At 36.0% G+C, this 21,460-nt stretch overlaps 2 protein-coding genes across 7 annotated transcripts in view; one reads left to right on the forward strand and one right to left on the reverse strand.

Moving 5' to 3' along the window:
• Nucleotides 1-6,848, forward strand: part of LRRC39 (leucine rich repeat containing 39) — a 32,559-nt gene extending 25,711 nt beyond the window's left edge. For 2 of the 3 annotated variants that reach the window (XM_010343818.2, XM_003933264.3), the window contains exons 7-9: nt 459-611; nt 3,135-3,274; nt 6,762-6,848. In XM_010343818.2, the coding sequence (XP_010342120.1) occupies nt 459-611; nt 3,135-3,274; nt 6,762-6,817 (349 nt within the window). In that variant the 3' untranslated portion in view covers nt 6,818-6,848. Of the gene's footprint in view, nt 1-458; nt 612-3,134; nt 3,275-3,389; nt 3,527-6,761 lie in introns of all 3 variants that reach the window. The other variant, XR_012512568.1, reaches the window with a different exon arrangement.
• Nucleotides 575-21,432, reverse strand: TRMT13 (tRNA methyltransferase 13 homolog). Of its 4 annotated transcripts, none has more exons than XM_074381364.1 (11): nt 21,218-21,432; nt 17,304-17,350; nt 17,148-17,214; nt 14,537-14,599; nt 14,000-14,069; nt 13,737-13,843; nt 13,232-13,399; nt 11,088-11,160; nt 10,154-10,228; nt 3,869-3,873; nt 575-1,125 (listed from the first exon to the last, which is right to left on the reverse strand). In XM_074381364.1, exons 1-11 carry the CDS (start codon nt 21,362-21,364, stop codon nt 1,024-1,026), a joined length of 924 nt encoding a protein of 307 aa, XP_074237465.1. In that variant the 5' UTR covers nt 21,365-21,432; the 3' UTR covers nt 575-1,023. The 4 variants fall into 4 exon arrangements, with proteins under 4 accessions (XP_074237465.1, XP_003933312.1, XP_010342118.1 ...); XM_003933263.2 differs by lacking the exons at nt 575-1,125; nt 3,869-3,873 and adding exons at nt 6,943-7,232; nt 7,500-7,932 and having other exon boundaries at nt 21,218-21,395; XM_010343816.2 differs by lacking the exons at nt 575-1,125; nt 3,869-3,873; nt 17,148-17,214 and adding exons at nt 6,943-7,232; nt 7,500-7,932 and having other exon boundaries at nt 21,130-21,396.
• Between the last annotated feature and the right edge of the window lie 28 nt (nt 21,433-21,460).

The raw sequence follows: 21,460 nt of genomic DNA on the forward strand, positions 1-21,460 counted from the left end.
TGATTGTTCTTTTAAGACTCTAACTCAGATTAGGTAACATTTACAGCAGCTCTTCTTCAAGAAATCCTAGGAGAATATTGAAACAATTCTGGAATATGTTGATTTCATTTCTACTGCCATATGAAATGAGAGTTGTACTGTAGAGATTAACTTCCTGATGTAGTTTCTCTAATAACCAGGTAACGTGATGTCAGTTAACTCAGTAAATATACTGGCTAAAGATGTTCTAAAAGACTATTTGATTTTTAATATATGAACCAAAGGCTGGGTACAGTAACTAATGCCTGTAATCCTGGCATTTTAGGAGCCTGAGGCAGGAGAATAGCCTGAGCTCAGGTGTTAGAGACTAGCCTGGGCAATATGATGAGACCCCTGCCTCTTAAAATTATTTTTTTAAAACGCCAAAACCAATATTGTCATATTATATGTAATTAATTGCAGAAACCTTACTTTTTCAGAATGCAAAATCTACATACATTATGGCTGCAACGAAATGATATAACATGCTTGCCTGAAACAATCAGCAATATGAAAAATCTGGGTACTCTTGTTCTCAGCAACAATAAACTGCAAGATATTCCAGTATGCATGGAAGAAATGGCAACTCTGAGGTAAAAACTTGTAGGCACAAAACTGACATGTTTCTTTCTGGCTGCAGAAAAAAGTAATGTAGAGATCATTATTAATAAATTTCAGTAGTTATTTATATGAATGGATATTTAAAAATCTTTTCCAATGTTGAAATTCTATAATTTGTGAATAGGATTCATATAACACTAGTCTAAACTATTCAAGAAAGAATCCTTAAGACTAAAGCAGTTTGGGATTTATCAGGTTTAAGAAATGTCTTCTGTTGGTGACATTTTCATGAAAATTATACAGCTAAAAAAACTTCATTCACCACAAAAAAATCAAAAGAGTAAAAGTGATTATTTTATCCCTAAATAAGTACAAATGGACACCACTATGTTACTGATAGAAAGCAAATATATTAGGAGTGGTGGTGCACACCAGTAACAGCTACTAGTGAGGCTGAGCCTGGAGGATTGTTTGAGCCCAGGAATTCAAGGTTGAAGTGAACCGAGATTGCACCACTGCACTCCAGCCTGGGAAACAGAGAACTATCTCTTTAAAACACACACACACACACACACACACACACACACACAAACACACACACACACACACACACACATAGAACTAGATATAACTTTTTACTAAGTACTATCAAACCCTCTCAATTATTTTTTCTTTTAAAAATTATTTTAGATTGCATGTGTAGGTTTGTTACATGGACATATGCTGTGTAATGGTGAGGTGTGGACTTGTAGTATATCCATCACCTAAATAGTGAACATCATACCCAGTAGGTAATTTTTCAACCCTCATCTCCCTCTCTCTCCCCGCTTCTGGAGTTGCTAGTGTCCATTACATCCATCTTTATGCCCATGTGTACCCACTGTTTATCTCCCACTTATAAGTGAGAATATGCGGTATTCGATTTTCTGAGTTATTTCCCTTAGGAAAATGGCTTCCAACTTCATCTATGTTGCTACAAAAGAGATGATTTCATTCCTTTTTATGGCTGCATAGTATTCTCTGGTGTATGTATACTACATTTTCTTTATCTAATCATCCGATGAGGGACACTTGAGTTGATTACATAACTGCTGTTGTGAATAGAGCTGTGATAAACATATGAGTACAGGTGTCTTTTTAACATAAAGTTTTCTTTTCCTTTGGGTACATACCTGGCAGTAGGTTTGCTAGGTCAAATGATACATCTATTTTTAGTTCTTTGAGAAATTGCCTTACTGTTTTCCATTGAAATTGTACTAATTTACATTCCCACCAACATCTGTGTTGTTCCCTTTTCTCTGTATCCACACCAACATCTGTTGTTTTTTTAAATTTCTTAATAGTAACCATTCTGAAAGGTGTGAGATGGCATCTCATTGTGGGTTTAATCTGCATTTCTCTGATGATTAGCGATGTTGAACATTTTTTCATGGTTGTTGGCTGCCTGTACGTCTTCTTTTGAGAAACATCTGTTCACGTCCTTTGCCCGCTTGTGGGGTTGGCTTCTTTCTTGTTGAGTTCTTTGTAGATTCTGGATATTAGTCCTCTGTTAGATGCCAGATTTACAAATAATTTCTCCCATTCTGTAGGTTGTCTATTAACTCTGTTGATTAATTTTTGTGCTGTGCATTTTTTCTAATTAAATCTCATTTGTCTATTTTTGGTTTTGGTGCATTTGCCTTTGAGGTCTTCATCATAAATTCTTTGCCTAGGCCAATGTCCAGAAGTTTTTCCTAGGGCTTTTTCTAGGATTTTTTACTGTTTCAGATGTGACATTTAAATTTTAATCCATTTTGAGAGCTCCAAGTATTTTTCTTCCAAAGCTTAATCTTCTGACATTGAAGAGAAGACCCACTAAAACCCAAAACTTCCATAACAAAATAATTCATTTATTCAACAATTACCTGCCTTGAAGTAGGCGGTGAAGACACAATGATAAATAAGATGGAGGTATATAAATATGCAGAAACTAAGTCCATAGCACTAATTTTATATTTAAGATGTTAAAATTACTCTTAGAAGTTAAGCTGTACTGCATTACATATACGCTGTAGGCCGGGTGCAGAGGCACATGCCTGTAATCCCAGCACTTTAGGAGGTGGAGGCAGGTAATCACTTGAGGCCAGGAGTCCGAGACCAGCCTGGCCAATATGGCGAAACTCCATCTCTACTAAAAATACAAAAATTTGCCGGACGCCATGGTGTGTGCCTCTAGTCTTAGCTACTTGGGAGACTGAGGCACAAGAATCACTGGAACCCGGGAGATGGAGGGTGCCGTGAATCCAGATCATGCCACTACACTCCAACCTGTGCGACTAGAGTAATAGTTGTTTTTGTAAGCTTTGAAAATAAGTTGTCTAAAGCTGGTATTTTTTTTTCTCTTAGGAAAAAACCATAAAGATTCCTGAGATATATCACATCTCACCAAGGTGTTCAGTTATTGAAACCAGTTAAAAAAGAGTAATTTAGTATATTATCATTTGACCTTTCTCCAGGGAAACAGATGTATACTTCCATGACACCTATAAAAATACTGTTTTTTGATGAACTGCTAGGTTTGTCAACTTCAGAGACAACCCACTGAAATTGGAAGTATCACTTCCTCCCAATGAAGGCATAGATGAAGAAGAGGAACGGGAATTATTTGGTCTTCAGTTTATGCACACATACATACAGGAGTCAAGGAGAAGAGCAGGTATAAGATTTGTATATAACACAGATCAAATGTTCTTTTTTGGTAGAGTAATGTGTATATCACTAATTTTTGCCTCTTGATTAATTTCTTTATATATTTCTCATTCCATCTTAAGTTTTCTGTCAAATTCTGTTATCTTAGTCAACATGGGAAGAAAAAAAACGAAATGAAGAGAGAGGTTGTAAAGATACGCAGTCTTTCAAGTGGGGGAAGGAAATAAATCCTTTAGCTAAGCACCTGAAGTAAAACCAAGTGAGTAAAGATGTGATTTGAAAAACTTTGCTACCTCATTCTACCAGCTTGTCACACATAGCAGTTTGACTATGAACTGACCTTCCCTGTCATTCCATAAGTAGAAAAAAAAAAAAAAAAAAAAAAAAAAAAAAAAAAAAGTTTTTTGTTGTAGTTGTTAGTTGTTCTGTTTTTTAAGAGATGAAGTCCTACTATGTAGAGGCTGGAGTGCAGTGGCTATTAAAAGACACAATTGGCCAGGCGCGTTGGCTCATGCCTGTAATCCTAGCACTTTGGGAGGAGGAGGTGGGTGGATCACCTGAGGTCAGGAGTTCAAGACCAGCCTGGACATCATGGTGAAACCCCATCTTTAAAATAAAAAAATTAAAAAAAAAAAAAAAAAGGACACAATCAGAACTCACTGTAGCCTTGAACTCCTGGACTCAAGAGGTCATCCTATCTCAGCCTCCAGAGTAACTGGGGCTATCAGTGCATGCCACCACGTCTGGCTGAGAACAGATTTCAATCAACAGTTAAAGTGTGAGGTTTTGATAGAGATATTTTAATCGCTTCATCTCTGATAATTTTGAATTACACTACTTTTATTTTTTAATTAAGGAGAGCTTTAAGCTAAACCAAGATCAGGAGAAGAGGACAAAGTACACAATTAGTTGTTAATATAAAAAACGAAACAATAGTCATAGAAATCATGGTCTTAGAATTTAAAAATGTTAAGTTTTTAATTTAAAAGGTAGATTTTAGTTCCACTTAATGCAACAACTAGTTTGAAAAATGAATATAACTGAGAAGACAATGACAGAGTTTTTCAGCTAGAGGAAATAATTTTTACTAACATTCAGTGGAGGATGTTTAGGAAATGGTGATTAGATCTCTTGTAGTAATGTCATGGAAGCAGTAACATGGAGACAGACTAGGGAAGACAGGCAAAAAAGTCCTAATTGTGACCTAGTTTTGGAAAGCAGAGAATACAGAAAAGATGATTAGGAGACAGAATTGGTAATTGAATTAAGATGAGAAAAGGAAGGAGTTTCTAATAAATGCTTTTAGTTCAGAGAGCATCTGGATAGATGGTGATGCTAAGATGGATAAGTAAGTACAGAAGATAGGTCGGCGAGTAGAATCAGGTGGTGGCAGAAGATGATTTCTAATTTTAGCAGTAATTTTTTTTCCTTTTTTTTTTTTTTGGAAAAGGAATTTCTCTCTTGTTGCCCAGGCTGGAGTGCAATGGTGCAATCTTGGCTCACTTAGCAACCTCTGCCTCCTGGGTTCAAGCGATTCTCCTGCCTCAGTCTCCTGAGTAGCTAGGATTACAGGCATGCACCACCATGCCCAGCTCATTTTGTACTTTTAGTAGAGATGGGGTTTCACCATATTGGTCAGGCTGGTCTTGGAACTCCTGACCTCAGGTGATCCACCTGCCTCAGCCTTCCAACGTGCTGGGATTATAGGCATGAGCCACCGTGCCATGCCCTTATCAGTAAATTTGATGCACTTGTGGAACATGCAAGATGTGGTAATTGCATAGGTAAATCTAAAGTTCAAGAAGGAGTTTGTTGAATCTGAATCTTCTGCAGGTCAAGAAATAGCTGTATGCATATCCCACACGGTCACTTTCTCATGATATGTGAAGACAAATGAACAGTTAGGAAAACAATAATCCTGACCTAAGGCTGGCATGTTGGATGACAAACTTAACTTCCCTTAAGGTACTTGATACCATTGTCAGAAACGTAGCATTAAGCTAAATGGGCCACAGAACTGTTTCTGTATGATAATTGTCAGATGTGTATGTATATATTATGAAACATAAATGAGATTATGCCTGTTGCAGAATATCTTTTATTTCTGGGCATAATTTGTTGAATGATGCAAAACAAATTTTATGACACAAATTAGTATTGCTTGGCACAAAAAAAGGTTATCTGATGATATAATATCTTCATTTAGGTTCCCTTGATTGGGGACATGAGTGATTAACTTAAATAATCAAACTACTTTACTTTAATAGTATTTGACATAAAACTTATAACAAGGAAAAAGAAGGTAACAAAGAGATAATAAAATCAAAGCCTGCCTATTATGTTATTAAAAATAGATTCACAAATTATTACCGTTACTATTACTAGTTAATATTTATTGAGTTACTCTGTGCTTAGAACTGTTCTATGCATTTTACTTATGTTATCTCATTTGATGCTCACACAACAACCTTGTGAGGTAGGTATTATTGTTATCAACATCATCCCCATTTTAAGAGGAGGAAATTGAGGCACAAAGAGATTAAGTAGCATGCCCAAGGTCACACAACTGAAAGATGGTAGGGTTGGAATTTGAACCTAGGCAGTCTGACAAGACATATGAGACTAGACTAGTCAGGAATTTTAAATTGGCTAGGCTTCTTATAACAAATCATGTGATCATAGAACTACAGGATAAAAATAGTTATCTCAGAATATCATAATATCTAAAATTAGTAATTCTGAACCTTTGTCTTGGCAAATGTACCAACAATTAAGATAATTTTTACAAATAAAAGCAGAAGCAAAATAGGGATAAGATGCAGAAGTGAATAACAGTCCTACCATATGTTTGGTTTAATATTTGTTTGTGCATAGAAACCAGTCATGAGTTAAATAAGGCCTAAATTTAAGAAGGTTTTTGGTTTCATTACCTAATTTCTACTTCATTCCAAATCATTTTCCCAAACAGAAGAGAACATACTTATTGTTTGTGCCTATATATGTAAAAAATGACCTGATAAAAGATAATGAGATAGCTAATCAACTTCAGAAGTTATTTCAAATTTCAAATTTAATTTGTGAATTATGTTTGTAAGTATCTTTCTGGAAGTTCTAACTAGATAATTATCCAATGAAATAATCTTTATTCTTTAAAAACAGCTCTTCAGTTTTGTTTTTGTCACAGACAGATTCTGACAATATATACATGTATGGCTCTGGAAATCGGAAGGTGACTTCATTAACTAATCGTGAACATCTCTGAGTTTGTTTGCATTTGAGAAAATCACAATTGTGCTTTCCAGATCTGTAGGGGGAAATGTCCACATATAAGTCAAACTCTCAGATTCACCCTTGTCACAAACAATCGATCACTACCTCTTGAACTTGAGAAATAAAAAATAGTAAATAAAATCAAAGGAAAATAAATTTCCAAAATTAATGCAAATAGAAAGTTAATATGCTAATTATGTGTTGACATGTTATGTATGTTTCAGATCACCAAGTCATCTGTTCAACTACTTTACCAATCTCCATAAATACGGATGAGTAATATAATTCAAGATGCCCTTCTAAAGAGGATTACTTTGGTGAATTCTCTAATGTTTGGACTTCTGAAGTAAAAAGAAAAGCTATTACCAAAGTTTAATGAGGCCACAGCATTTTTTAAAGTTCATATTATCTGCTATTTAAAGTATATATTTTGAATATAAAAATATAATTAAAAAAATTTTTTTGGTGGAAGACAGATGATGCACAAATTTCTTTTCCATTAGGCAGTTGTTTCTGGTGATGAAGAATGATTTGGTAAAGCGGTTAACAAAACATTTTCCAAAGACACCAGAGGGTCTGTATAATATTGCAAAGCAGGACTGAATCCCTTCTGCTGCAAATACTGGATTCGACCTTGGTCAATCAGCAATTTACAAAGATGCCCTATTTTCTTCTTTTCTTCAATACTAAGAAGCCTAAATTGAATAAACACACACAAAACATTGTTACAATTTTGCAAAAGTTTATAAAAAATTATTTTTGCCACTTCTATTTATTGAGAGACTGTTAACTAACCCATTTATTTATGATCACAATGAGACATATATATTTTAGCTTATTCTAAAATTAGATGATAAAATACATTTTCATGAATTGTTGATAATAGTCATCCAAAAATAAAGTACAGTAATAATACAATTATTTCTCTTTTAGTGTCCTGCATTACAAAAGTAGTCTCTTACCCAGGCAAATTATCAGCACCGTCATCTGTGATTCTGTATCCTCCATCATCATGCTCTTCACTATCATCATTCTGATTATCTTGTCTCTTTGTGGTAATATCTGAGGCTTCCGAAGATGTTTTCCGCATCCCACAAGTTGCCCAACTACTCATTCGCTGGAAATAGTGGAATTCCACTGCTCCAAGGCCTAGAGCCCTGAAATATTCTTTGCCCACATAATGTCTCCAATCACACCTGTGGTGACAACAGAGTGCAATAACAATGCCAGCCACAGGGTTCCACTTCTCTGGGACATTTTTTTCATTTCCTTCCTTGGCCAAAGTGTAAATTTCTTTTTCTGTTTTATCATTCTTTATGCGTTTGGCTAAAGGTTCTTCATTCCTTTCCTCAAAATTGGCAGCACAGGTTTCAACCAAACATCGTAATGCAAGATCTGCAAACACAATTATGTGGCCCCCCCAACCACATCATCTTTAAAAATAAATATTTTTTACATTTATTAAGCAGTACTGTTTTTAAAAACCCAACAATAAAAACAGCAAAAACCTTTATATTTTAATAATTCTATTGTGAATTATCAACTTGGTTCAAATTTGATCTTTTCTTACTATCTTCTCAATTTTTTTTAATGATTTATTTTGCATAAAGCCTACTTCCCAATAAAACTATCTGAAGTTTAACATCTACAATTTGAAGGACTTTTACCCAATTACTGAATTGTCTCTCACTTCTCCTACGTTAGCTGAGAAAATTACTTGTATAGAAAAACTATTCACCTACATTTACATTTTAGTGGGAAGGAAGGAAGGAAGGAGGGAAGGAGGGAAGGAGGGAAGGAGGGACGGAGGGACGGAGGGAGGGAGGGAGGGACGGAGGGAGGGAGGGAGGGAAGGAAGGAAGGAAGGAGGGAAGGAGGGAAGGAGGGACGGAGGGAAGGAGGGACGGAGGGACAGAGGGAGGGACGGAGGGAGGGAGGGAGGGAGGGAGAGACGGAGGGAGGGAGGGAGGGACGGAGGGAGGGAAGGAGGGAAGGAAGGAAGGAGGGAAGGAGGGAGGGAAGGAAGGAAGGAGGGAAGGAGGGAGGGAAGGAAGGAAGGGAGGGAGGGAGGGAGGGAAAGCCAGTGTTGGGTTTCCAGGCATAAGCCACTGTGCCTGACCTGAATATTAACATTTAAAGGACAGAAGTGGAAGGAGACTGTGAAATAAACAGAAGGAATGACATAGATATAGGGGATGAACCAGTAAATAAAAGTATCGCAAAAGAGAAAACAGAATCTCAAGAAGGGTAAAACACAATTTCAGAATTTTAACTGCAGCAGAGATGAAAGGAAGATTCAGATACAGTGAATCAGGGGAAAAAATTATGTGGAACATGAGAAATGGCCACTGTAGATCAAAAGAGTGTATTCCCTCCTACCCCCAGGATGGAACTAGTTTACTTTAGACTTTTTTATGAGGCTTAAATGAGACAAAGCATGTGAAAGTACAGTCATGCATCGTTTAACCATTGGTATATGTTTTGAGAAATGCATTAGGTGATTTCTTCACTGTGGGAACATCAGAGAGTACTACACAAACCTAGATGGTGTAGTGTAGCCTACTATACAACTAGGATATATGGCATAGCCTATTGCTCTTAGGCTACAAACCTGTACAGCATGTTACTGAATACTGTAGGTAACTGTAACACAAAGGTGAGTATTTGTGTATCTAAATACAGAAAGACACAGTAAAAATATGACATAATTTTGCAGGACCACTGTCATGCATTCCATTGTTGACCAAATCATTGTTATGTGGTACATGACTATAGTCTTAAAAACTACAAAGGCCAACACAAATATATAGTACTCAATGCCATTTCCAGCCAATATGAATAATATCTATGGATGCTCAAGTGACCCATATGAGTAGATGATGAAACTAGCAAAAGTTAGGAGATGATGTAACAATAATTAACATTTATTGATCACCGTTATGTGCCAGACATTTTACATGCAACCCAGTAAATTATTAATATATTAATATCTGTTTTATAGATGAGGAAACCAAAGCTCAGAAAGGTTAAGTAATTTGACAACGTTATACAACAGAGCCGAAAGCTAGACTATCTGATTCCAAAGCACATGCTGTTTCCACTTTACCATGCTAAATCTGATGGATCAAAGTGTTAAACGACATCTTACATATTTTTTTTTTTTTGTCTAACGTTTACCTTTTTCTTTTCCCTCAGAATCCTGAAACACAATAGTCTTCTAGTGGGAGAAGTTTCTGAGTTCTTTCTAAGCAACTACTCTAAAATAATCAGTAGCTTCTGGATAGAATCATACAGTTTCCATAAATGGTTTGAGTTTCTTTTTCTGCTTGAGATATAGCCCAAGGACAGAACTTTAAGGTCTAATGTGATGCAGTATTTACATACAAAACTCTTAATTCATCCTGCAAAATGGCCAAAACGAGCAGATAAATAGGAATGCTATGCATCTAATAAAATACAGGGCCAGTGCTCTATAAAGATTAGTGAATTGTAAACATAAGATATCTATTCAAAACATATCTTATGCAAACATAAGATATCAACCACTGATATGGTTGGGGCAGGTTAGGCCAAAACTTAATGCATCAATGTAAATATTATTAGTATGTTTACATACCTGTCGCCACACCACACAGATGCTTTCCAATTCCTACCACAGGTAGTTTTCCTTCTCTTAGCACAGGAATCTTGTCTGAAATGGAAATGAGAATTAGGTTGCATATTAGTGTGGCTTTCCAAAAGAAGTAACTAATTAGAGTCTCTGAATTTTAGCCTGAAAGAGACTCAAACAAAAAATTCTCACTTTATAGAACGCAACATATAATATAAAAACTTGTTTAGGGTTCATAACATCAGGAAGTTAATATATTCAGTTAAATAATTTTAAATACAGTGATTTATATACAAATGCTAGGTTGCTTTTCATGGTTGGATTAAAATTAGTGAATGGAAGACATTGCAAAGACGTTTCCATTATTTTCTTCGGATAATCTGAAAAATAGAAAAGGTATAAAAAAGGCACTACAGAGATTGAGGAGTGTTCGTGTGTGTGTGTGTGTGTGTGTGTGTGTGTGTCCATGTGTGTGTTTTGTGTAAGGAATGTCAATCCCACAGTGATGACTTCTTTTCTTTTGTACAATTTAAAATTCTAGGAAGTATCTTTTACCTATTAGCTAGGCAGAGAACTATCTCATTTTCTTCAATGGTTTAGGTAAGTCATGTTAACTGCAAGCAGAAGGCTAATTTGTAGTTTGAACAGATTCAATATTAATTTAAACAGGACAAAGAAACAACATAAGTACATATTATAAAAACTTTTAAACTCTTTCCTAATACTTCATTTCCATCTGATACTGAAAATTTAAAAAATTTTCAACCTTAATTCAATTTATATCTATTTAAACATTATATAAAACATTCTGTATTAACAATGGATTGATTTTACTGTTTTCCCTGAAGCACTGTTCTGCATGATTGGATTTCTAAGCAACCCTCAGAGTTTGAAACAACTATGACTTATTTGTAGAGCAATGGAAAGTTACACAACTTACTCAAACACAAGTGTTGAATATCAATTTGAAGTCTTTCAAACACTGAGTTTTTCTTTCTGTGTTTTCCATCCACCTGCACAAATGGAACATTATTGTAATAATGACTTCTTACATTTAAAAAAGTTTTATGAAAATAAAAAGATTTCTATTTGTTTTCAAAATCCAGAGCAACAGAATATATTTAAAAATTTAGATTGTATATTCTTTGATAAGAACTTCAAAATATCACTTTTTAAAAAAGATTTGAAATGTTTATCAATTATATATACATTATTTCCTTTAACTCTAAAAATTCCCAATTCACTGACAAAAGAACTGAAGTTCACAGCTCTTAAGTGATATTATCTAAGATTGCGTGCTAGCTCCTTTATCTTTGTCACTTCTAGTATACTATTTTTGCTCCTCTTCTTACTCTCCTGAAAGATTACAACCATTCTAATCTATACCTGTGTACCCATGACCTACTGATCTACTTTTGTGGCTCAGGCTTCCCCAAAGAGCATGAGACACACACTCAAATGTGAACTAGAAAGCTCTACTTCAGCATTATTTCTGTCTCCAAAACCATCCTTCCTCTTACTCCTCCTTTATTCCTTATCTCAGGAAAGAGCACCACTTAGTCACATAAGCCATAAAAATGCTACCCAAGATGACTCCTTCTCTCTCATATTCAATTACTAATAAATCACCAACTCTTCTGGTTTCCAACCTCTTAACATTTCTCATACTCTTGCCCTTCTCTCCATCCTAATGCAATAGCTTTAGCGCTGGTCTTTTTCTTATTTGGATTGTTGGACAAAAATTATCCTTATTATTAACCTCTCTATTTAAGTATCAAACTTCTAAAATAGTTTTAATGGTACTGCTAGGAGAAACTTTGAAAAATTCCTTTCTACTTTACTAACTCTTACATATTATTTCAATCTCATCTCAACTGTCACTTCTATGAAAACTTCTATGACCCACACTAGACTGAGGCTGGTGTTCTATCTTCACGCTCCCATAGCACTGGGTACTTAGTATCATCAAAACACACTTAGCATACCGAACACAAATATATGTCTGCTCCACCAGACATAAGCTTCTTCAAAGCAAAGAACTAAATCTTTTTTCTATTGTATCCCCACCAGACAGCAGCATAGTCAAAACCCTTCCTTAGCATAAAATATGAGACTGTCTACAGGCTAGCCATCCTCCCTAGTCTCATCATTGCTGAACTCTGCTTCACTATATACTTCCATTATACATAAATGTTTCCATACTTTCCTGTTATTTCAGGCATTTAGTTATACTGTTCTTGCTTCCTACAATACTTCTTAACCTATCAAACACTAATTCACCTTTCAAGATTTAGTTCAAGCATCACCTTTTCTGTGTACTTATTCTCCATCTCTTCCCTGCAATAAAACTTGTCAATCCCTTCTCTGAAACCACGCCATACTCTGTGCAGACCTTTTTCGTATGTTAACACTTTACTACAATCATTTATGTATTTTCCTGAGTCTCTTTTCTAAACCTAATAGAGTGGCTGGGCACAGTGGCTCACACTTGTAATCTCAGCACTTTTGGGAGGCTGAAGTTAGGGGGGGATGGCTTGAGCCCAGGAATTTGAGAACAGCCTGGGCAACAAAGTGAAACCCTGTCTCCATAAAAATTTTTAAAAATTAGCTGGGCATGGTGGTGTGTGACTGTAGTCCCAGCTACTCATGAGGCTGAAATGGGAGGATTATATAAGCCCAGGAGGTCAAGGCTCCAGTGAGCCTTGATACTAACACTGTACTCCAGCCTGGGTGGGGCCTGGCAGTATGCTCAATAATTGTTTACTGAATGAATGGCAAGTGGTAAAGATAGGAGTAGAACCCAAGTCTTTTAACTCCTAGCTTCAGCTTGGCTCTTTCTAGTTTCCTGTCTCTGCAAATAATTTTAAGAACTCAGATCAATGGACTATCAAAACTTGTATTAAAAAAATTCACCCTCAATTTGAGTCATAAATACAATTAGAACCAATAAAAAGCCACAACAAAAAGATAAAGAAAATGCCTTGCCTTGCCTTTTCTTTAAGAAATGTTTCTATCACGTTTTTCCTGAATATGAAAAATGAAAACAAAGTTTGGTTACTAACATAGAGCAATGGTTTCACTTACCTTGAATCTTGTGGTCACCTTTTCTACTAGGATGAAGTGAACTTTTTCAGCATCTTTTAAGGCAATATCAACCCAATGAGATAATTTTCCCTTTCCCGCTCCAAACTCAACAAAGCATCTTCTTGGACCAAGTAACTTTAATTTTTCAATGTTACCTAAAATAGAAGCCTGCAAACTTCACAAGATTATTTTATAAACTAGAGCGAACACATTTGGCTCAAATGGGAAAACAGCAAGGTAATTTCTATGTAAGGCAGTATGTTTACAGTGATAATTTCTATTTGACTTAAATTTTTCTCTCTTGCTTTTAAATATTTAATATATGGTACTCAGAATCATATCCATGCCCTCAACTTTTTACATATGTTTATACATATTTTTTGAAATGGAAATATTTGGCACCCTGAAAGGTAAACAAAATAAAATCTTATTAATAATTACATTTAAAACACTTCTAACGAATGAACAAAGGCCATGTTTAGTAGTTACTATAGCCTATACATACCTGCTGTTTCAGGTGCTTGGTTGCAGAATCACCATTTTTAGGGTCATTAAGTGCACTGTGTAATGCTGGATGGGACATAATATGATCTTTAAGTGTTGAATTCAAACCTGTGACAAATATAAGCACAACAGCTTAAGCAGCCAATCATGAAATTGTAGGATTCTGAACAACAGTAGTAACATATTTTAAACCATAATGGTATCAACTCATATACCACCTAATTACTCTAAAATAATTGAACTTGCAACTTTAGGCAGTCTTACCTTCACTTGCTTTTCTCAATTTCTTAATTAACTTTTCCAACTGCTCTTCAGATAGAGAAGAAATTGGAACCTATATACAAAAATAAAACTAAACAATGTAGCCAAAAACTGCTTTAAAGTAGCATGACAGAAACTGAATAGAGGTTTACCAATTGGGCAATTCCCATGAGAGCTTAGATTCTTCTCTCTATCAAGCCTGTTGCCTAAGCTGCCATCAGAACTATCCAACTGCTAAACTTCTACTCAGTCTTTGTTGTGCTACTTTAATTCTCCTAAATTCCTCAAGATCAAGAACAAGTCTAGGCTCAGAAGGGTTCAAGAATCAAAGGGGATTTGGGGCCACATTGTAGCTTGTTTTGTTATGGGGCATGAGCTACTTTGGGAACTAACAATCACTAATAATATTGAGTCTACAGGAAAATGCATTCTAAATTAAAAACAGATTTATTTGAAACAAAAATTAGAACATGGCTTATTCACAACCTGAAGAGAGCTTATAAATACCTTTTAAATTAAATATTAAATCAATGTACTTACTAATTGTTCAGGTATTTCTGTTTCATCTTTTAAGCCTGCATTAATATCTTGAATATAGAAATCCTTAACAAAAACAAAACAAAACCATAAAAGAACTGTTAATAATGTGAAGTTCACAAAAATTAAACTAAAACACTGATTCTTCCCTTCATCCCCTGCTCTCTACCTGCCATCCTCCCTTCCTCTATTCATTTCTTCATTAAATCATTATTTAGTACTTACTCTAGTACCTAGTTTGCTTTAGGTACTGGGCATTCACCATAGTAGATAACAAAAGGAACAAAAATACGTATTCATGGATATTATATCCTAGTGAGCTGGTTATCTGAATAAGCATTTACAGAGTAAAGAAATTCATTTATAACATTTATTAAAATTTTTACAGCATAGGCTGTTTACAGCATAGACTGAGAACTATAGCAATTTTGTCTTATAGCGCTAAAGCAAAAACAGCAAAGTACTAACTACACAATGCTGCTTTATCAAACATGCAGCATTACCAAAGATAGATAAGATATAGATATTATGACAGTAAGTCTTACTTCTTCTATTTTAAAATATTAATTAAAACTTGAAAATATAAATGTCCTGTCACACTAGTTATTTAAATTAGCATAATGAGGCCAGGCATAGTGGCTCAAGTCTGTAATCCTAGCACTTTGGGAGGCCAAGGCAGTATTCCTTGAGCCCAGGAGTTTGAGAGCAGCCTAGGTAATATGGGAAGATTCTGTCTCTAAAACAAATTAATAAACAAACAAACAATGAAATCTTTGTAGTCCGGCTTCAGAGATACAGATTCTAGGTAAGGATCTGTATTACCATTGTCCAACAGAACTTTCTGCAATGATGGAAATGCTCTATATCTGCTCTGGCCAATATGGTTGCCACTTAAATATGGCTAGTGTGACGGAGGAAATAGATTTTTAATTTTATTTAGTTTTAATTCAAATTTAAACAGTCATATGTGGCTAGTGGTTGCAATACTGAACAGTGTAGATCTAGATGAATGAAACAGTACTGTTTCTACAAATCCTGTTTCAAAAGTGAAAATAACTCTTGGGGACATTATGTGTAGTAAATGGACTTTTGTTACATGGAGGCAGAAAGGTAACATCCTGATTGTGTGTTGCTAGCTTTACTTAGATAAACAGATTGTGTGTTGCTAGCTTTACGTATATGGATGGACAGTGTGTTGCTAGCTTTACCTATATGGACAGCAAATGGAAACTGGTGATTGAATGGAATGAGTGAAGACTGCAGAATTACCATGTTTTAATGGATAACTGAAAAAAAAACTATAACAGAAAATGTTGTTAAGTATTAGAATTTAACATACTGTATAGTTCAAAATGGTTGCCAAGAGTGCTCCAGGTAACTTATGTTGTAGATTAGATTTTTAAATGTACAAACTATTTATATTGGACAAATTTATAACCAACTAATTTTTATTTAGTATACAAAATTTTTAAAAATTGCTCGCCAGTTTCCCAAAGTAAAACAGAACAGTGATATGCCTTTACTTGTGTTCCAAGTGTCCTACTCTACATAGTGAACCAGAAACATACTGCTCTGCATTTCTTTCTCCTGTCTCATCATATCACTGCTTTTCTCCATGTCCTTGCCACTGTGTGCTGGTATGCAGTGAAATTCACCCAAGGGTTTTCCATTTTTAATAAACTTATCTATTCTCTCAAACTTTTCTCAGAACACGTATTACAGTTGCTTGCTTTAACTGAAACCTGTCACTTAGGTAAGGAAGATACTTGCAAACAATGCCAATATTCTCACTATTAAAGGGGCTAAGACCTAAGTAGGTGGTGGTAGTGAGGGTCATCATTTTTCTTCCCTACCATCTTAAAGTAAAAATCCTTTCTAAGTTTTTATGCAATCTGGCCCAGTGGTTCTCAATTGGAAAGCATCCGGAAACGTATGGGAGCATTTTGTTGTCAAAGCAACTGAGAGGTGCTATTGTAAGACATCATCCCCTAGTCTCTCTATTTTCTACAAGTCTTAGAAGCAGAGGCACTGATTACCTTTTTACCTGGACTACCATTTCAAGGGAGCTTGAATACCAAGCACCCTTGGGAGACAGAAATGATGTGTCACCTCCTTGATCACATGGCAACCCTTATTGTACAGTGTAATAAACAAATACTTACAGAACAAGTCAGGCAGGTTTGCTTACTACCCAATTTAAAAATATTTGTATTTTCTGGCTGGATTTGAGGCTCATGCGTATAATGCTAGTCAAGGCAGGAGTACTGCTTTAACACCGGCAGTTCAAGACCAGCCTGGGCAATGCAGTGAGAACCTGTCTCTACAAAAAAATAAAAAATTAGCCAAGTGTGGTGTTGTTTGCCTATAGTCCCAGCTACTCATGAGGATGAGGAAAGATTGCTTGAGCCCAGGTGTTCAAGGCTACAGTGAGCTATGATCATGCCACTGCACTCCAACCTGGGTGACAGAGTGAGATCCTATCTCTTTAAAAAAAAAATTTATACTTCCTGAGTTTGGGTTCCTCAGCTATGAAACAAGTCCATTCAACGTGTAGCATCTACTGAGGCATTATATACCACATTTCACTGCTCAATTTTACCAATCAAACACTTACAGGTTTTGGTTTCTCTCTTGAGTTACATTTTTTCAAATGCTTTGCTAGTTGATCTTCATATACTGTGCTAAATTTAAATAGAAAATTATTTCAAATGAGATATGCACCAATTACTGTTTCCAGCACAAAATAAACCCATATTTGATCCATACTTACTGTTTTGGGTCTAAAGGACACAGGATTCTTTTCCGAGCATCTTCTTCCTAATAAATTAAGGGATATATTATTTAAATAAAATATCAAGTTTATTGCTTACAGATACCAGATATAATTTCAGTGTCTCTGTAATAGCAAAACAAGGTAAGGAAACCTTAAAAGGCTATAATGAAAAGTTGGCAAAATCAGGTCTCAAGGTTTAACAACAAAAAATATCCAGGATAAATTGGCTTAAATATATTATGAACAAATACTGCTTTGGACAAACAATGGTCTATAGTTTCAAATAGGTTATAGAGAAGGCCTACATGTGGTGTCTGGAATCCAAGATAGCATCAACTATTTATATGCATGACCATTTTATGCACAACCAAGAAAGAAAAAAGTTACCTATTTCATTTTAAATTATTTAAACTGACAAATAGTTGTATAGATTTATCACATAGGGCCGGGCGCAGTGGCTCAAGCCTGTAATCCCAGCACTTTGGGAGGCCAAGGCAGGTGGATCACAAGGTCAAGAGATCGAGACCATCCTGGTCATCATGGTGAAACCCCGTCTCTACTAAAAATACAAAAAAGTAGCTGGGCATGGTGGCACATGCCTGTAATCCAAGCTACTCAGGAGGCTGAGGCAGGAGAATTGCCTGAACCCAGGAGGCGGAGGTTGCGGTGAGCCGAGATCGCGCCATTGCACTCGAGCCTGGGTAACAAGAGCGAAACTCCATCTCAAAAAAAAAAAAGATTTATCACATATTAGGTTGGTACAAAAGTAAGTGTGTTTTTTATGGAAATAAAAATATACAGTATTTTATGTATATGGTTTTAATACATTATGTTTTTAAATATGTATACATTGTGGAATGGCTAAATCAAGCTAATTCACATGCATTGCCTCACATACTTACCATTTTTTTGGAAAATGCTGCCCATTGACATAGGCATTTTAAGATGTATCCTGATTTTAGAATGTTAAAATGTAAAAATAAAGTTTCTTAAAAACAATGAAACATGGTATTTTAACCATTTGGTATGTGCTATATTTTACTGGCTTTGCAACTTTTTAGTATTAGTTACATCCTGTTTATTTCTAAGTTACATAGATTTAACTAGTTGTGGCTCACTTGATGAGGGAATATATTCTGAGAAATGTATCTTTAGGTGATTTTGTCACTGTGACAATATCACTGTGAGAAGAAACCTAGATAGTATAGCTTACTGCACAATTAGCCTATGAAGTATAGCCCATGGCTACCAGGCTGCAAACCTACACAGCATGTTACCATACTAAATACTGTATGCAAATGTAACACAATGTAAATATTTGTGTATCTAAACATATCTAAACATATAAAAGGTACAGTAAAAGTACAGTATTATAACCTTATGAGACCACCATCATATATGTGATCTGTTGTTGGCTGAAATGTCATTATGTGGCACATGACAATATGAACTGAGAAAAAGAAAGAAAAATTGATAGTATTGGCAATTCTACCCAATATTCCACATGAATCTGTATAAACAGGGATTGTTTAACAGTTAAGATACAGGCCAGCCAGACTGCCTAGGCATTACACCCAGCTCTATCTACCAGCTACAGGCCCTATGACCTTAATTTGATAGGCTTACTGCCTCATCTGAAAGATGAGAACAATAATATGTCTTACTTCTTGAAGTTTGAACAAATTAAGTGAGCTAATAGTTAAAAAACAAAACAAAACTGCCTAGCACAGTGCTGGCCACAGAGTAAGTGGTGACTAAATGTCTGCTATTATTTTTAAAATTTGTGTTCTAATGTGCCTCTCAGCATGTCCATGAAGCTATTCACACTGAATTTTATGGGAAAGCTAAGAAATTTTCAATGTTTTTTGGAAAATACTGTATATTCAATAAAAGGAAAAGCAAATACTGTATACTAATTCTTCCTTATTTGCTGACTTTAAATCCTAACCTCCATGTAAAAGACTATTCTAACCCCTGAAAGCCTAACTGTAGCACAGGGGGAAAAAGGACATTAAACATTTATTATTTGAATTAAAACAGGGATTCTCAGTCTTGGCACTAACAACATTTTGGGCTGGTCTTTTGGGGAGGTGAGTGCAGGGGTCTGCCCCAAGCTTTGTAGGAGGTTTAGCAGCATTTCTGGTCTCTGTCCATTAGATGTCAGTGATACTCCTCAGTTGTGACAACCAAAATGTCTTTATTTCACCAACTGTCCACTGGGGGCAAAATCAGTCAGTCCTAGTCGAAAAATCACTGGGTAAAAATGAGTGGTGTCATCACAGCTATATATGACACTTAGAAAAAAAAGATGGAAACACAAAATCCAGTTATATCATAAATTACAGATTAAGGAGGATAGCCACAATTTAAAACCAGATAGTAGTCACGAAAAGTGTTTCCCACTTATGTTTTGTAGTCTTTCTTCAAGGGACTAATGACAACATGTCGTTCCTCTCTAGGAATACTGATCGGTTTGTAAGGATTTATTCATATTCTACTATCATCACCATTTGTATTCACCATCCAGATATTTAGATAAGATGGAATCTAAATCCTTCTCCTTTCATAACTCACATTCTTTAACCAAGAAATGTTTGGCAGTCCCCTCAAAACCAGTCAATAAAACTATGGACATAATTCAGAGTTTCCACAAGTCACGTCTCTCATACTCCAAAACAAGAATGTCCTTGTTTCAGTATGCTTCACTTTCAGTAAATGCCAGTCAAAACAAAATAGGAAGTGGGCTATAGCTATGACGGAGAGTGACAGATGAAGGAGGTCAGGGGACTGATCTGCACTGGATATTGTCTAGATGAATAAACTGCTTAAGAAATAAAATAATTCAAATAATACTGGACATTCCAGGTTGATCTGAATCAGATGCTGATGTCTTTGGTTTATTCTTTATAGCTCTATTAGACATGCTCTTTTTCTATCAGCATTTTGCTCGTCTGGTTTTCATTTTCCCATCATACATATACATACACATCCATCCTAAAATAATATGCAGATATACAAATATACAGTGTTAGATAGTACATTTATATGCATAACTGTTATCAAAATTGTATGCTTTGTTCTCAATTGTAAAAGGTCAATTCATATATATTTAAAAATCTTTCCATTCCAGCAGAGTTGCATTCTTAAAAATTGTAAAAAACAATTTTTCTTTTTACTCAGTCTGGCTGTCACTTAGGCTGGAATGCAGTGGCATGATCTCAGCTCACTGCCATCTCCACCTAATAGGTTTAGGCGATTCTCCTGCCTCGGCCTCCCAAGTAGCTAGGGTTACAGGCTGCGCGCCATCACGCCCGGCTGATTTTCATATTTTTAGTACTGAGAGGGTTTCACCATATTGGCCAGGCTGGTCTCAAACTCCTGACCTCAAGTGATCTGCCCGCCTTGGTCTCCCAAAGTGCTGGGATTGCAGTCATGAGCCACCGTGCCCGGCCTCAAGTCTAAACTTTTGTTTGTTTGTTAAGTCCAAATTTTTTAAAGAAAGTTTCTTCCAACCGAATTCTTGAGAAGTGCTTCTCTTTCATGAAATGACAACTACAGCACAATTAGTGAAACCTTCGAGACCTCAATCACTACTTTTTCTAAACGACCACTTTCCAGCATGAAGGCGGAGCGGTAGCTTGGGGTAAAACTAATATCTAGCATTGCTATGAGTTACGATCCAAGATAAACGGGTCGCTGCTAGAGCTTTCCTTAGTAAAATAAAACAATTCTCATCACTAGAACTCATAATTGTTCCGTCAGGAGGGCAAAACTGGGTTTATTAAAGTGAAAGCTGGAGAATCCAGGGGACACAAGCAGAAACCTGTCAAAGAGGGGAGGCGCCGGGTTCCAACACCGACAGCATCAGGATACTTATTTCCGACTCTGGAGAGAGTAAGGCGATACCACACCTCCGCGGCTCCAGCGTGTTCACCACAGAATCTTTTCCCTGCGGCCACCACCATCCTGCAGAACCGTTTCTTCTTTTCCACATAGTAACCACATCGACCCTCAGCTGGAAAACCAGTCGCGTGCGGCGACGTCGCGGAGGTCGCCATAACTCAGGACTAGCTTCCGGTGTCGAGCATCCGGCCACCAGAGGAAAAGTTGTCAGCTTCCTTCGGGTCCTCTTCCCTTAACAAGCATGGCGGCCT

Source organism: Saimiri boliviensis, chromosome 11, assembly GCF_048565385.1.
Source record: "Saimiri boliviensis isolate mSaiBol1 chromosome 11, mSaiBol1.pri, whole genome shotgun sequence".
In the NCBI taxonomy this organism is placed as follows: domain Eukaryota; kingdom Metazoa; phylum Chordata; class Mammalia; order Primates; family Cebidae; genus Saimiri; species Saimiri boliviensis.